This window comes from Perissodus microlepis, chromosome 23 (genome assembly GCF_051167445.1).
Source record: "Perissodus microlepis isolate ML-2025 ecotype Zambia chromosome 23, ASM5116744v1, whole genome shotgun sequence".
Taxonomy (NCBI): domain Eukaryota; kingdom Metazoa; phylum Chordata; class Actinopteri; order Cichliformes; family Cichlidae; genus Perissodus; species Perissodus microlepis.
In genome coordinates, this window is record NC_140482.1 from 22,744,432 (window position 1) to 22,761,432 (window position 17,001).

At 37.1% G+C, this 17,001-nt stretch overlaps 1 protein-coding gene and 1 long non-coding RNA gene across 2 annotated transcripts; one reads left to right on the top strand and one right to left on the bottom strand.

The window, feature by feature from the left end:
* Window positions 1-552: 552 nt before the first annotated feature.
* Window positions 553-14,614, bottom strand: cybb (cytochrome b-245, beta polypeptide (chronic granulomatous disease)). Its single transcript, XM_084921464.1, has 13 exons — window positions 14,500-14,614; window positions 13,821-13,913; window positions 11,024-11,134; window positions 10,179-10,263; window positions 9,638-9,786; window positions 8,115-8,296; window positions 7,017-7,149; window positions 6,814-6,906; window positions 6,246-6,499; window positions 4,237-4,399; window positions 3,810-3,956; window positions 3,511-3,635; window positions 553-2,185 (listed from the first exon to the last, which is right to left on the bottom strand). Exons 1-13 carry the CDS (start codon window positions 14,542-14,544, stop codon window positions 2,068-2,070), a joined length of 1,698 nt encoding a protein of 565 aa, XP_084777590.1. The 5' UTR covers window positions 14,545-14,614; the 3' UTR covers window positions 553-2,067.
* LOC146361450 (uncharacterized) lies at window positions 6,897-9,437 on the top strand. The gene is made up of 2 exons (XR_014799429.1): window positions 6,897-6,988; window positions 8,121-9,437. It is a non-coding gene; the product is annotated as an uncharacterized LOC146361450 (long non-coding RNA).
* Window positions 14,615-17,001: the final 2,387 nt, after the last annotated feature.

Here is a 17,001-nt window from a genome sequence, read left to right on the forward strand (position 1 = left end):
TAGCAGCAATACGGATGTTTACGTTTTCCATTATTAAATTGTACAAATTAGTGCAACTTAATTTGACTTTATCAGTTGGTTTAATAAACTGAAACTGTAAAAATGAGAAACCTTTAAAGTCTTGAAGCTCGACAACCAGTAACCAAGACCTCACAGAAGTTTTCTTTAAATTGAGTTTTTCGTCCATGTAACATTTTAAAATGTCTTTACTTCATTAAACAGTTCATGCTGTACGTTTAGCTTTAGAGGCTCTGGAGAAAATGTATTCATTATTTAAATACCAACACGTTGTTGATTAAAATCTTTCACACAATGATGAAACCCTGAGATTTCTGAGAGCCATTTGGAAAGGAAGACCTCGCAGTCAAAGCGCTGCATTCTCCTGCAGAAACAGAATCAAAGGTGTGTTTTTTTTTCCTGCAACATGAAAAGAATGAACAATTCATTCTCTATTAAAAAAGCAACAAAAGAGCATATTCACAAGTGTCCTTCAGCGAAGTTTGAACAGATTGAAGCTGTCATTTGTCAGGAATGCAGTGAAAAGTCAGGAAGTTTAAATTTAGTTTAGTTTTTATTAGACATTATGAGTTAAGACATATTTTCAGCAGATTCCAAAAGTTTTTTCATTTACTATTTAAAAAGAAAAAAGCAGTGAATCCAAAATAATTACAGCAGGGATGTTATAGTCATTGTACTGCATGGGCCACACACATCCCACTTTGATGTGAAGTGGGCTGAACCAGTAAAAACGTGATAAACATGTAGAAAATTCATTCAAAGAAAATGTCTTTGTACTTTGGCATGGTATGGATGGCAATGAGTGGTGGGAGTCATTATCAGTAGGAAAAACTACAGAACTTATGAAAATGCTGTTAAAGTTCAACATCTATCCACCAAAGCTGTCCAGGCTTACTTTTGATGCCCCTGACTTACAGTACGACAACAATATAGACATCTGATGTCTGAAAAGAATGACAAAAAGAACAGCAATAACCAAACTGTATAATAATTATCATGAAATATACCTTTTGTTTAAGAGTTTTGAACACTGTAATCAGCTAAATTTGAAAATAAAAAGGTGGAACTACTTTCTCATCTCCTTTGAGGATCTTTTTGACTATCGTCAAGAGATTGAGTTTGAGTTTTTTCATTAAAAGATTGAGAGCAATTTTAAATGTGTTTACCTTTGTGGTTGATTATTTGAGAACAAGCAGTCTCACATGGTAAAATGAACTTTAGGTGACAGAGCCTCTATTAGTAGATTCAACCATGCATATAATCCAGATTTATGTCACAGCTCTCCTTTTCTTATCACGTTAGAGCAACACCACCCAGACCTCTGAAACAGACAGACCCTTCTCCAGAAAGCACTCCAGCAGGTAGCCTTCTGCTCCTTCCTGTTCTTGGATTGGATCAAACAGCTATTCAACTTTTTCAGAGAAATCAGGAGATAATCACACAGCAGAAGATTGCTTCTGGTTGGTCCATTTTTTTTCATCAAAACAAGCTAAACAAAACATTTCTAGCCATAAAAGTCTTTGCCACATTTCTGCTCTCATAGAAAAAACACGGCAGCACAAAAGCATAAAGCATCCCGGAGCTTGTTCGGTCCATGGAGAACGTTTGCAGCAGCCAAAGCTTTAAAGGCCTCCACCTCTTCCCTCATACAGTTAGGGAATTGAAACCCCCTTTTAAGAAGATGAATCCACTTCTGGCACAAAGGAAAATCAATGAGGTGGAAACAAAAAAAAAAAAAAAAAAAAAAAAGACGAGAAAAAACATTCTGAAAGTGGCGGTTTCACTTGTTGATGGAACAAAAAAGGAGAAGACAGTAACGTAGACAACGCCACAGGGTTTATTTTGAGTAACAACTGTATCTTTGCAGAAGTCTGCGGTGAAGACGTGATGAGAAGCTTGTTCCCGTCACCGATGAGCTGCCACTTGTTCCAAATGTAAATTTGTTCTTTTTTCAGAAGAAACTTGATAACTTATAATCAAACAGCTACTTGGAAAGTTCCCTTTTTTTTTATCATGATCCAGCTGCTGTTTCTGATTTTCTTTGTTTTCCTAGAAATTTTCTTTATTGAAGATGAACTTGACATCAGCAGCTGAATGAGACATACACTGTTTCTCCAGAGATGTCGCCAGCTGAGGCGGACCGCACAGGAACACACCAACTTTAGATCTGCAGGCACAAAACACCCCAACACTTTGATTATAGATATTGGTATTTATAGCATTCATCAGAGCAACAGTCATGGCTGTATTCCACTCAGTGGTCACGCTTAAATAGCTTCAGAAAGAATCAAAAGGCAATGAATTAGCAGCAAAACTTCACCTGCATTTTGCTGTTTTGCAAACAATTCAAAAGTTCCCACAGAATAACTGAATTTGTGTATTTGTAAGTCTGTGCTTTAAATACTTAGTATTTCCTACAAGCAGTTAAATCCAGTGTTATAAAAAGATCTCAGGGACCCCATTTAAATAGAGGTACTACACATACCAGCATTAAAATTTCAAGAAACAGGAAATGGATGAAAAAAAAAAAAAAAATTTTAGGCGCAGAATGTGGCAGTAAGTTTGTACAGGCCTGCAGCTAAAGATAAAATAAAGATAGATAAAGAAAGATAAAAATCCATACTGGATTAATACACTGAGTGTTTTCTTATTTACCTAATTTGTTATTGGTAAAACTTTAAAAACAGTATGAAATGACCTTTAAAGTAACGAAAAGTGGCACCAACTTGGGAGATACTGCTGATAAAATAGTTTACACAATTACAAGGAGAAACACAATTTATAAAGTTTATATTATCACAAAATATAACTTGTACATGCTGAAGGTCAGTCTGACTAAAACGTTTTACCTTAATACATTATTGGTAACGTATACAGTGTGCCGGACTGATATTTTATTGTTTTGAGAAACTTTTTCCTTTGATGTACCGAACTGTATCATACAGGTATGCAGGACTTGTAAAGTTCATTGACTAACCAATTAATGTCTTATCAGTGTTAAAGGGTGCTCTACAAAATGAAGACTCTCCTGTTTATGTCTTTGGGTATTTAGCAATATGCAAGCAGTTATATATTTGTTATTTACTGCATCAGAAAACCTTGACTTTTTACGTAACTGTATATGATATTTCACTCTGAGCTGTAATGGACCTAACGTACGACACAACATGATATTAATATTCTCAAATAAAATTACAAAAATCTCTACTAAATAAAATACTTGAGTAAATCTACTCAGTTTTAAAGCTGCCTAAAATTAGGCAAAGTGGAAGAAAATATGCTGACCCATTTCATTCTTTTATAACTGAGAGTAGTATGATGTGCTGACCACTTCTCCCAGTTTACCAGAGATGAGTTTAATAAGATGAGATACGTTTTTCAGTAACTACATTTTCAGTCATTATGTAGTGAAGAGGTAACAGCAGTTCTTGAGTAGATGAGATCATGGACTGTGTTTGCTTATGGAGAGATAATAACGTTAAAGAGGCTCACCGAGGGTGCTGCGAAGTAATATTGGTAAACTCATTGTCCCAGTTAGGTTTCCCGTAAAAGGTCTTCTGCTTCAGTCCGGTGATCGGATCGTTTTCTGCCTCATGGTGAACACGGAAATGAGCCGCCTGTTAAAGGAAATGACAGATGGATGTCACTTTTTTTCTTTTTATGACTTTTTGCTTAATTTAAGAACCACATGCATTAAACCATAACATAAGAAGATTTCTTCAATCACAAAAAATGGTATTTGTTGTCAGTTCAGCCCACAGAAATAAAAATTTATATCAGTGCCTTCATACCTCCTGCTCCTTCCAGCGGGTGAGGTAGATGTTGTAGCTGAGGAAGCCCATCATGTTCTTCTCCGTCATCTGGCCCTCCAGGGACTGCAACAGGTCTGCAAACCACTCGAAGGCTTGGGTCTCCGGACAGAGCCAGTAGAAGTAGATCTGGCAAACAGTTTATTAACCTGACATTCAGACTTACTTACATTTATCATTTATTTTTTGGTTCATTTCAAACACCCTTATTTCACACTTTTTAACTCAAAGCCTTCAGTAAATAGTTTCACAGCAAAATGGATATGTAGCATCTAGCATTTCTTCCAGACAGACGTTGTAGATAATAATTTTTATTTTTGTTTTATTATGAACGCTTCATGTGGGGCTTATGTGATATGGTTAGTTTTTTTTTTAAACACATTTTTTTAAATTTAAAGTTCTCGCTCACCTTTTTGGTAAAGACATCTTGGTTGTTCTGGATGCGTTTGTACCACACAGATTTGAGGATGGAGGCAAAGGGAGTCACTCCAATTCCTGCACCCACCAGCATGACCACCTCATAACCAAACACGTCTTCACTGGCGGTACCAAACGGGCCATCTATGGCCACCCTGACAACAAAATATACACAAAATAATCTTATATCCTGTTTTTACTCTGCTCTGTGCTTTCAAGTCAAGCTTTATTTACCCAATAAAACTTTGATTATGTGTATTTATCTCAAAGATTAACTTGCTAACTTGCTTAACATGTGGATGTATTGGGACTTTTAGCCCCACACCCTAACTAGAGACCCATGGGCTCTGTGGCTTAACCCACCACTAACTAAATCTGACATTTCCAATGTGCAACTGTTGCTAAAATGTGAGCAATTAAGAAACTTTTTTGTCCCTCAGAGAGATAATGCTACTTGCTTGGTAATGCTACTGTATGTTTAGTCACTGTCATTGTTCACATTTATGTTTGTGTGTAAAATTAAGCACTCACGTATTGGATGTACAAGTTCCTAGTACTTTATTAGATTTATTAGGTTAATGCTAATTTCCAGAAAATCTTTGTTATGTTGAATATATAAACACATGATCTTCTTCTCTGATGTTTTTTGCTAAATGTTTTGACCCTGTTAAGATTATCAGAGATTCCATTATTTATTTATTTAGTTGTTTTTAACAAGATAATTGTGATGGCCCAATAATTCATGATGTACATCGCAAGATCTAAAAATTGAACATTTTAATTACAATAATGATTTTACTTAAGTGACTGTAGTGTATAGTGAGTTTTTCTTTGTTTATTCTCTTATTTGTCTGTGTTATGGCAAATTAATTAAGCTTAAGTTACAAGTTTGTGGAACTGGAAATGGCTTGAGTAACCAACATTATACTGAGATTTACACAAGGAACTATACAGAGCATGAGCATGAGAGCCTCCTCTTGATGTTCAAGGGCTGTACTAAAACTTGTTTTATCACATTTTTATTACAACGTGATAATGTCAGATTGTTATGGTGTCTTTTTAGGAAGTTGTATCCAAAAAATTCAAAATGTATTGTGCAGCTCTGCCCTTTCATATGACATATTAATCAATATGTTTTTTTGAAAGATTTTTTTCAAGGTCAGCTTTGACCTTTGGTGCTAACAATAAAGGTAAGGTCAAATGCTTGAAAAAGATATCTTGAAAACTGTGGACGTTAAACTGCTGAAAAAAGACATATAACATATTGTCTCCCTTTGGACGGAGAAATATTTGCGATGTTGCCATGCTGTGCCTCCAAAAGTGGCTGAAGGCTGCACAACCTCCAGCAGACATGCAAGGAAGCATAGTGCATTGCCATTTTGAATGAAGGCTGCATACATGACTTCAGTCTCAAGCTAACTGCCATTTTTTTGCATCTGCTTTGGCTTCGACTCAAATTCTAGAAAAAAATCTAAGGCCAGTTATATAATGTGTATATTTTTTTTAAATATTAGCTTCTTTTTGTTGTCATCTAGAACAGCTATTTGTTTGTTTTGCCTTTAAGCAACTTAAATAATGACATAATTTCAGGATTATTAAGGGATAATTGAAGACTTGGTCACTGTGCTGTTGTCTAGCAAGTCCAATCAAGGTCTATCCAAGCAAACAGTACACTGGCCTTAAGGTGATTCGAGGCAGCAGCTCAAAATAAAGGCCTCCTTCTTTCATTGTCTGGTCTATAGAAAAGTATTAGTGCTCAAATTTGCACAGCAGGACCACTGTGAAAAGATGGTATTCTTAATATTGTATGATTTTTACTGTTTGTGCCTCTCTACTCATTTCTTATGTGAGGGAAGAGAAACAGACATACACAATAAACCTCTCAGGGCTGTAAATGCAACCCCTCCTGCCAACTTTTCAAAGGCGCGCTGGATAGGCATCATCAAATGTAATCACAAGCAATTTAAAGCACAATTTTCCTCTGTTGTCAATCTTTCCTACTTGGGCAGTTTCCAGGCCTCCTGAGGCTCGTTTTTGTCCCCTCCACAGGCCTCGTACAGCGCCTGAGTCCAGTCCCCGACAATACGGATGTGAGCACTGAAGTAGTCCTCCTCAGGGGCTGAGGTCAGAGTGAAGGGGTGCCACTCTAGCCTGGAGACAGATGGACACTGAATGAAGACGTACTGTCCCACCTCCATACTGAAGCCTTTCCTCTTCATCTGCAGTTCCAGTGTCTTGGAAGGGTGCATAACCACCTGAAGACCAGGTACAGGGACAATAGAATTACAATTACAGTTATTTATTCAGCCTTTTTGACCACATAGTAGCTATTGAAAGTAAGTACAGTTTCAAGTAGTAATAATTTCCATGGCACAACTCTAAAATTCTTTGTGTTGTTACCTGCTGTGTTAAGTGTAATCTGCAGTTGTAGTATTAGTGTAATAATGCAGCTAAAAGTCAACATTTTTTGAAAGAGATGAATTTTTTAATCATTTTTCTTCAGATATTTAGTTGAAACAAACAGCAGCTCCTAAAAAATGTATACCAGTGTAACTGAGGCAGGACCGACCTTAGTAATGACCACTTTTTGATGGGATCGGTAGATGCGGACGATCCTCTCACACACATACAGGATCATGGGACCCAACACCCACTTCCATGTCTGGAGAAGGGGAAAATATTGGATGAAGTACTTTTCTTAAAAGCCTGAGAAGAGATGCAACTTGCTGAGAGTGTTTGGGCTGGTAAGAAGTTTAGAAATTCAAAGCTAACCCCAGGTGGGTTTCCAGCAAATTCTGGGACAGCACAGTTGGAGCCATTTTTACCCCAGTCTTCAAACTTGTCGGAGCAGTTTTGAGGTTTATTTGTGTCCAGGCTGGCCACCGTCTGTCCTCGCACAATACGCCTACAATCAGACACACACAGAGAAAAGATGAGCACTTAAACATGTGTATCTATGATTATTTGAAGAGAGACCTGGGAATTTAGTTTAACTAAATTAATTTAATGGATATTATATTATTATAAACTATGTAGACAAAAGTACTGGGCCAGCTGCACATTACACCTACAGGAGCTGCATGACTATGGAAAGCAATGCCATGAGGCTCCCAGCGATTTCAGTGAGATTTGTAAAATCAAACATTTCTGAAATAGCGTTTGAAAAGACAGACTACATGGCTTGATGGTTGAGTTTGTGGTTGGTTGAATCCATGGCCATGGGACTGTATGAAAGAGCTGAATTCACAGACTAAGTGGCATGGCCCAATATTTTTGTTCACACAGTAAATTTGTAAATCCTTAAAACTAAGTGTATGATTTATAAAGCTCAATCACAGGTAAGTACAAATTTGACCAGTTTAGAGACTGATTCAAGACCAAGTCAGAGTAATGACAGTTCAAGAATCAAATAGTATTGACTATTAGTTAAAACTATGATCAGTATAACATGCGTATGAGTTAAAGACCAAGATCAAGCCCAAATGTCCAAATCAAACCACTAGTCCTGAAAAATTATGTGACAAAACCGCAGTTCACTTGAGGCTGGGAGTCAAAAGGGAGCCAGTTCACATAGACTCCTATGTTACATTGCCCAACGGTATAGCAGTATATACCGTTGGTATATATCACTTCTGGCTCCAACAAGTGCACTAACATTAAGGATAGAAACATAAAGTTGTGGCTAGATCCAGTCTGGTCAAGACAGAAACCAAGTAAATCATTTGTAATAAGCTCATTGAGGGCAAAATACTCTAAGAGGAAATACATGTGGCTAAGTATTTCAGGTCAGAAAAAGACAACTAATGTAAAAAAAAGAAAAAAAACCAGAGCTGGCAGTCCTTTTATGGTTGAAATGTTGTGCTATCTTACGCATAGCCGTGAAACACCAGTCCAATGAAGAAGATGATGAAGAGATGATGCGTGTACCAGAACACCTCAAAGTATGACCTGCGGATGACCTCCATAGATGAAGTAATGATGAGGATGAGTGCTAACGTGATGGCCACACCTGTCAGCCCAGCAACGGTGGTGAACATGACAATGGTAGGATTCTGTAAATGCAGTTTACAGATGACATTTTGAGAAGATTGTCTCTTTAAAAAGGCCAGACAGATGATTAATCTAGAGTGGGATGAAGTCCCAAGTCATGACACACCTCATGTTTGTTGACTAACTTCCCTCATTTACTAAATGGCTGTTTTGTCATACTTCCCTATATCACAGAGGTTGATTGTTTAACACAAGGTAACAAGAAGGAAACAAATGTTAGAAATGTTGGAAAGCGGAATTTATAAAATGAAATGGAAAGCCTAAAAGTCTCTAAAGAGTCAGCTGGAATGTTGGTGAATTAAAATAGGTTAGCACTTAGCTAACCCCAATTAGCATTGATGGTCAAATTAAAATCACCAAATCTTATGTACATCTGAGGAAGTCAAACATGTTTACTCCACACAGAAAGGCCCAAGTCAGGATTTGAACCAGGAACGTGGTTGCTGTGAGTTGCCTGCCAAACCACCGTGCTACCCTTTTGCAATTCTTGGATCACTGTGAAGGCACCATGTCTCTGACCTCTGTTTGACCACTCTTCATCATGTGCACCAAATATGATCACTTTTGTTTTACTTCTAGAATGTCTTTCTGTGGGAGTTTGGGCAATTGTGCTATTTTACAGTAAGAAGACGTTTTTAAGCAGTAATTAAAATGTATTGGTAATTTTGCAGAAAAACAAAACAAAAAAAACATTTCCCGATTTTGTATTGTAAGTACACTGTACTTTTTGGGGCTTGGGCTGTTATGGAGTTGCTTAACCTTGCCTACCTTCCAGGTAATTTACAGGAAAGTAAACACTTCTTTCCTGTACACTCCTTTTGAAAGTTATGTTTGAACAGTGATTGTTAAAGAAAAGAAAGACCTGCAAGTTTTGATGGTATTTACTTTTTCTTGTATGTTGGTAAGGAAGAACGGTCCTTCATGGGGGAATTACGCCCTTCGTTGTGGGCGGTACCAAATTTTAAAATATTTTCATGTGCATGTTGTGTCCTTTTAGGAAAGGTCATCCAATCTTTGTCTAAAAGAATGAGGTTTATGTTCTTTTTGTTTTTTGCTTATATCAATTGTCAAAAGTTTCTGTTTTGGCTTATGAACAATTGTATTTGAGAAACAGTATCATTAAAGATGAAATTTCACAACTGATCTTGAGGGTTTTTTAAGAAAAAGGGAAGTTTGCCAGATGAAGTAATACTACTCAATACAAAATTTAGTAATAAGTTGCAGAGATTTCAAGACATCATTGCAATACAAGAAAACTCAGACAGCTCATATGACTAATCTCACCATTATTTTTGTACTAAAAAGGAAAAAATGAGGGCAGCTTGGTAATGGCAACAACTCACCGTCTCATTTGTTCTGATGGGGTTGAGGAAGGAGGCGTTGTCCCCATTACCAATTTCTGACAGAACAAAGGTCAGAAGGCTGGTGTTGCGATTGAGCTGGGCGTCCATAAAAAACTCAAAGTTAAACAGATGTGCAATAATGTGCACAGCTACAAGAAACAGAGAAAAAGGAAAAATATCATTATAAATATTCAGTGCTTTTCTCCAAAATGTATACAGTTCTGTTTGGGCAGACATTACTGCATAACTACTCATTAAATGGTCATAAGTTACAGTTAGATGCAGTTTTATTATTAATCATTACTCAGTGGGATATACAAACTCACAAACTCATCTGTATATTCCACTGACCAGTTTAGTCAGATTCTGACTCACTTGTAAAATCCAAGTTAGTGACTTTGTAGTCATATGTTTATCAACCTCAAGCTATGTCAAAAAATCTATCTTAAAACTTTAATATGCTTTAAATCATTGCTATCATTAGTTATGGGGTAATGATTACTCCAACCCCTTTAACATGTTAAGAAAAAAGAAAAATTACCTGTATGGAAGGCAATCATGTAAGCCACCAGTTTGTGAAAAGTTAGGTTTCGATCTAGTTGGCGAGCTGCTGTGCGGCTGCAGCACTGAATTTAAACGAGAAACACACAAAAATAAATTAATAAGCGATGAATATTAAAGCACAAGCAAATACACCACTACAGCATTAATAAATATGGTACACCTGTTCAACTGGTGGTTAACAACATCTACTAATCAGCCAATCACATGGCAGAAACCCAGTATATTTAAACATGCATCAATGGTCAAGATGACCTCAGTTCAAACTGAGTATCAAAATGTGGAATCAAGGTGATTTAAGTTCACCAGTTCACCAGAGGTCAGAGGACAGTAATGCTCTGAGGTGATATGAAGGAAACAATGACTCAAATAACCACTTGGTACTACCAAAGTTTGCAGCAAAGCATCTCTTCTACAGTACTCTACAGTATTTTTGCTGATCACAGTGTATCTAACTTCTAATGGTGCTTGCTCATAGGGGGTCATTTGATTGTTGGGTTTTTTCTCTGTATGTGTTATTGTAGGGTCTACTTTATAATAGAAAGTGCTTTGAGGCGACTGTTGTTGTTTGGCGCTATATAAATAAAATTGAATTGAATTGGTTCCTTCTAGTAGGATAAGGTGCTTTTGCACAAGCTGAAATCATTTCAACCTAATAAAGTAATAAAGTGGCCGGTAAGCAAATGTTTGCAGAAGAATCTGGTCCTATACCCTCATTAATTCTATCAAGTGTTTTCCACATAATGGGACACATTACATGCTATATACTGTCGTTTTGTGGTAAGCCAGATTTTCATTTATCTGTTATTTATCCTTAATGAATACCTGTATGGTGCCGCGGAGGAAGGAGAGGAGGTTTCTGCAGACTGGCAGCAGGATGAGCATGCAGTTGAAGTTCAGGCAGGCAGCAGGAGCTCTGGCCCAGGGCAAAGCTTGCTGTGGAGAGTATAAAAAAAGGGTGTGTTACAATAAAAAGTTTTCAAATTCACTTCCCTCACTAGTCACGTATAACAGCTCAGCAGTAGGAGGTGAAAAGAGTTTTATATAAACCTGAAACTTAACTGCTGACAGGTGTTAAGCAAAAAGAAGAACTAGAACTGGACAGCAAATGGAAATGTCAAGCAGCAGTTATTTAGTGAGGTTTATGGAAGTCTGAATGCCTTTTAATGTGTCACTTGAAACCTTAAATAGATCATTGCAAACAAGGCTAATGGATATTAGAATAAGAATAAGAAAATAATTTTTTATTTTCTTATTTAAAAACAGGCAAAACAACAAGATAAATCAAATAAGAGCACGGTTATGGATGTCTGATGGGCTGTGAACCGATCCAGGACTTTACACCCTACAGCAGTTGGAAATGGCTTGAAAAATTCCATTAGAGTCGTTTCTATCATTTAATACTGGCAGTCATAGACTTCCATAGAGATTGACACACATTTTAATTTAACACCGTGTCATTGGTACCACAATGCATGCATGCATATATTATCTAGATCCTCTAATCCCCAGAAGAGCCCTGATGAGCTGAAGCTAATCCCTGATGGCTCACTTTCTTTACTTATTCATCTTTTCCATCAGAGTGTTATTGTACTGCAGTTACAGAGCCAGTAAATGCTGGTGAGAATACACGTGTGCTCCCACCACTCTGTTTTACATCAATAATTAACTTCATCTCAACATGGTATTGTTAACATCAAACCCAGTCCCTCATCCCCAAATCATCATCTCAGCCCTTCCTTCAGTGTAAATGATTCATTTTTTTAAGCCTTCCTAAGCCTCTTTTTGGTGCTTACAGGTTTCTCAACACTCTTGGGAATACAGTCTCTCTAAAGAAGCAGGATGCAGCCACGCTGAATACTGTTCCTCATCTCTCCATATTAAAATTTGAAAAACAGAAAGTACGAGCTGCAATGTTTCACTTCTGCTGGCCTGAAGCCAGATGTGCAGCTGCTGGTCCAAAGTCAGTGTGTCATGAAGCCAGCTGTAACTTACTTCCCTTCTCTGTGTGCACGTTTGCTTGTGGAATGATAAGAAGTGTTTAACATGGGTGTATATGTGTATATCAGGTGTAAGAATTTGTTGCTAAGTGTTGGCACTTTGTTACAGGAAGTCAAGTTTTATTTGCACAAGATATAATCAGAAATATTTGCAAAACCCGACAGAAATGGCCTTTGATGCAGGCTGATAGCACTGTTCAAACACAAAACGTTATTACAAAGTCCAACGAAGATCCAATTATATCTCACAGGCACATTAATGACTACAAACAAGTATAAAGATGACATAGTTTAAGTAACTTAAATCTGTTTTCCCTATTTTTATATCTGATCACGCCATTTTTTATAGTAACCACATTTAACCTTTACTGTTTGTGGACTTCGTTTAAAATATAATTATTATTATTTTTCTTATCACAGTAAAAACTTTTTCAAATGGCAATTAATAACTTCCCAGCATTCAAACATTAGAAACATTTAGTGCGTCACTCACACTTTTACAAATCTGTTAAATTTTTTTCTTGTTGGCTGCCAGACAACAAACTAATTAAGTTGCAGCATTAATAGTTCATGTGCAATTTCTGATAGCAACTTTGTAATTTAAAAGTGAATGAAATGAGGAGTTAATCATCGCCGTAAGCCAGTCCCATCCATAAACATGATCAGGTGAGAGGGAATAATCGTTAGCTCTCACAGTGGTTATTTTGAATGGGAGGTATGAGGCTCTGATATCTTCCATGTGGACCAATTATTTGTGGAAGTGTTAACAAACCAGACTGATGGGTTTTGTTCTTGCGTACGGGAAATTCCCTTCCTCGTTTCAGGGTATTAACCAGTTCAGCTAATTTGGGTTAAAGTTATAACATAATAATTATACTTGTTACTGCCTAGAAAATGGTCATACATTACAGATAGATTCAGTGATGAGAAAGGGAACATTTTCACAGGATTGTATGCAGTCCAGTGCAAAACCTAAGTACACCCTTACTGCTTTCATTGTTTAGATTTGTTTGGAAGCGTTGCCTTCTCTCTAAAAAGAACATGGTAGCACTATTACTTTGTTTTTCACAGTACGGTAAGTGGATGAATCCTTTTTTACATTTGTGCGATTTCAACTCCAAAGGTCAATTCTTGGAGCTAAAATAGACCGTTATTAATTCATTTGCATGTATAGATAGGTATCATGACTCGAGTTTTTCTTAACATATAAAAAACCCAAATATCACATAAAACAAAATAAAATATTCATAATTTAGAACATAGAACTGCAAAAATGTATTTCTTTTTAATGCGAGATTGTTTAACTTATTGGCGTGGCTCTGCACTGTATCACTTCTCTATTCTGTTGCATAGTTACAGTGTACTAAAAAGAGTAGTGGGTGGGGTTGCAGGGTCTGCTTTAATTTTCTTGTTGTAATGTAGCTATAATTTGAGGAAATGAAAAAGGCAGAGTCCTTTTTTTTTTTTTTTTCATATTTGCCTACAACTTTTGAAATAGGTGCAGTTGTGTGTTTAACAGCTTGGAAATTCTCTGAAGAAATAAAAACTAGAAATCTACAAATACCGACTCAGTTTGGAGTGAAAGTCTGTGCAACATAAGTGAAGTTGCAGGTTGGACTCACCCCGAGCAGGACTCTGGTGTAATACCACCTCTCTACCAGGAAGGCCATGTAGAAATGGACAAACAGGAAGGCGTTGATCCCCAGCCATACCAGCTGTAAAATGCACCCAAACACACCCAGGTTTAAATCAGCTACAAATACAGCAACAGTTCAGGGTAGATAAAAGCATCTTTATTAACACATCAGGAGTGCAAATATCAGTTAAGTGCACTTGTTTAAGTCCCACTACAACAATGGCACACTTTCAGTGCTTAACTTGGAGAACATTTTTCTTTACCTGCTGAAAATGACTTTTCTTTGTTCAGAAAACAAGTCAGACTGTAATTGAAGTGCAACTAAAAACGTGGCTCAAAACTGTGGCATCAACTCAAATTTAGAATGGATGCCAAAGAATACTTCATTCAGTTTCATGACTCTATCCTTGACACAGAAAAGAATTCAGATCTATTACCACGATCTACAGCAGCCATTTTTTTTTTACCTTAACCAATTAAAACTAAATATTTGGAAAAATGTAACTGTTTCAACCAAAGCCTATTTGGTTCAATCAATAAGAAGAAAAATCATATTTTTTTGAAGAAAAAGCTTGTTTTTATTTCATAACAACCCAAAGAAACTAAATCACACCAGAGAAATCTGAACCAGAAGCCAAAAGGACAAAATCATTAAATATACTCACAATAACAAAGACTGAAAGTCCCTCGTTGGCGACAAAGTTCCCCATTATGAAAATTGTTTCTGAAAGGAGTGTGTGAAAGAGAGTGTTAGTGTGACAATGTAAAGGCAGACAGGAAATGGTGGAGGAGGAGAGTGAAGACCGCTGTGACTGATTACTCCTTTTATAGTCTTTCTCAGGCTACTAATAAGGAAGTGGCCTTTCTGCAGAGGCAGTTTCCTTCCCATCATTCCTCCAGTCACTCTTAATCAAAGTTTGAGAAAACAACCATTAGATGGAGAACAAAAAAAGGTGATAATGAACCCTTAAGCCAACACAGTTAAAAAGAAATCATTTCATTTTCCTAAGAAGGTGTGAAGGACTTTGTTATCAATTGTTTTCTTTCACTTTCAGTCCAGGGTACCAGCTAACAGTTGACCACAGCTAAGGTCCATACAATGATAAGATTGGTTTTATCCCAACTACTCTGCACTTCCAGCTAAAACATTGCTCTGACTGAGAACACCAAATAACTTCTTTCAGGTTGATTGCAGTTGGACTAAATATATTTATATCCTGTAAAGAAGTCCTATTCGGCCTTTTTTAAGGACCAAACATGACCAAAGATGCAAAAGCTCAGACTTTAAACTGCTTTAAATACTCAGTTGCACCCACTTATTTTCTACTCTTGTGTCTGTTACATGTCAATGCAAGTGGATATCCTTAAATGTTCATTTTAAGCACACAGAACTGCCACCCACCTGCAGGTCAAATCGGAATGAAGTTGACATAAAGGGCTCGGAGCTAATCAGCTTATTTGATTATTTATGTTTAACAAATAACAAAGAATTTTCAGAAACACTTGCCCAATTTTAGGATCCCTTTGCTTTAACCATTTTGAGACACAACCTAGTGGTCCCTGAAATCAAGTTAAGGCGCACAAGGGACAACTGGAAACCTTCTTATAAACCCCTGTTGGGATCAAGTGCTATTGAAAGTTAACTCTAAAAAAAAAAGTATTGAGAAAATTCGCTTAACTGGTCCTGGAAAAATCACATTTTCCTTGGCAGATTCCAGAAGGAAGCAGTTATAACTGTCATGAATAGAACATGATCATTTTTAAAGTCTGGTTTATGGTCATAGCATTGGTCTTAATGTGGAGGGGGGGGGGGGGTGAAGCCTGACATTCAGATAAGAAATGACACTCTTACCAACATGAGCTGTGAGGATGGGTATTCTGATAGCAGCAGTTGAGTCCAAGGTATGTTGACACTCGAGGGGTAGATGACTGTTTAGGAGGAACTAGGTACTTGATGGCGACATTGTAAATTTTTGTCAGAGGAAGTGGCAGTTTTCTAAACATGAAGTAAAACAGAAGGTGAATTTCCACACGCTTCCTATTTCAAACTAGACTGCAGCAAGGGAAACACATGAACCAAACATTAACTTTGATTTACACTCGAAGAGTACAACAGAAGAGAAAAAGCCAAAAATATTAGCACTTTTGAATCAAACACAGAGCAAAGGAAAGATGCTTTATTTGACACTAATAACTGGAGCTTTTTGTGTTTTTTAAAATTAGAAAGAAGCTTAGCTGCAGTTTGTCATTCTGAGTGAAAAAAAAGCAGTGAGTTATTATCTTTTCCACTGATGACAATGAAAAGATCTAGGGGTCCTTAAGGATTGTAACGAACTACAAGAGGGTTGCAGAGTTTCTTAGATAAGTCAAGAGTCTTTTGATGGAGGCTCAGATAGGGTTTTTTTTTATGAGGTAGAGTTAAGGATTAACTCTGGGAACACATCACAGAATGTGTATACTTGTTTGGTTCTTTTTTGAGAGTTTCCTCATGAGTCACTCTAAAGCTTTTTCCTTGCTAAAAAGTGGTTGCAGAGAACTTAGAGAGGTTACAGAGGCTTTGAGACAAGTCATGGAGTCCCAAAGGTCCAGCAGGTGCTTCCAGGGGTATATGAGTTAGAGTTCATCGAAGGATTTCTGTTGCATTCAGTGTTCATTAGTGAGTTTCATGGGCTTTTTTTTTATGTCAAAGTTCTGTCTTATCTGGGGTTCTTGGTAGGGTTTGGTATGTTTAAGGGGATTTCGATGGTCATAACATCCTTAAGTTGATTTCAGTGGGCTAGAGGGGTCTTGATAGGGTTAAAGGCATACAAATAATTAGATTGAGATTTAGAGGTCTTGATGTTCAATTTGGGGGCTCATGGGACTCATCACTTGACATTTTTCCACTGAGTTTTGTGGTGGCGCTAAATGGCCTCTTGTTGCTTAGGAACATTTTAAGGACTTTTGGAAGTATCTGTGGCACCTTGGGACTCAGGAGTTGATGTGATTCCAAACTCAAATAGTATTGAAAGTGTTCCTGGGGGTTCCTGGAATATCTGACCTCCTAGAAAATGCCTATAATGTGATTTTTATCTGGATTTAAGACCTCCATCACTTTAACGCTGGTGCTTTTAGCACAATTGCATGGATGGAAATCCAACTTTCACTTGGGATTATTGTCAGTCAGA

Coding starts and splice junctions, on each gene's coding strand:
- cybb (XM_084921464.1), bottom strand. CDS start 14,544: ATGGGGAACTTTGTCGCCAACGAGGGACTTTCAGTCTTTGTTATT. Junction 6,500..6,813: donor AAAAAGTGGTCATTACTAAG/GTCGGTCCTGCC, acceptor CCTGGTCTTCAG/GTGGTTATGCACCCTTCCAA. Junction 2,186..3,510: donor ATTACTTCGCAGCACCCTCG/GTGAGCCTCTTT, acceptor TTGTGCCTGCAG/ATCTAAAGTTGGTGTGTTCC.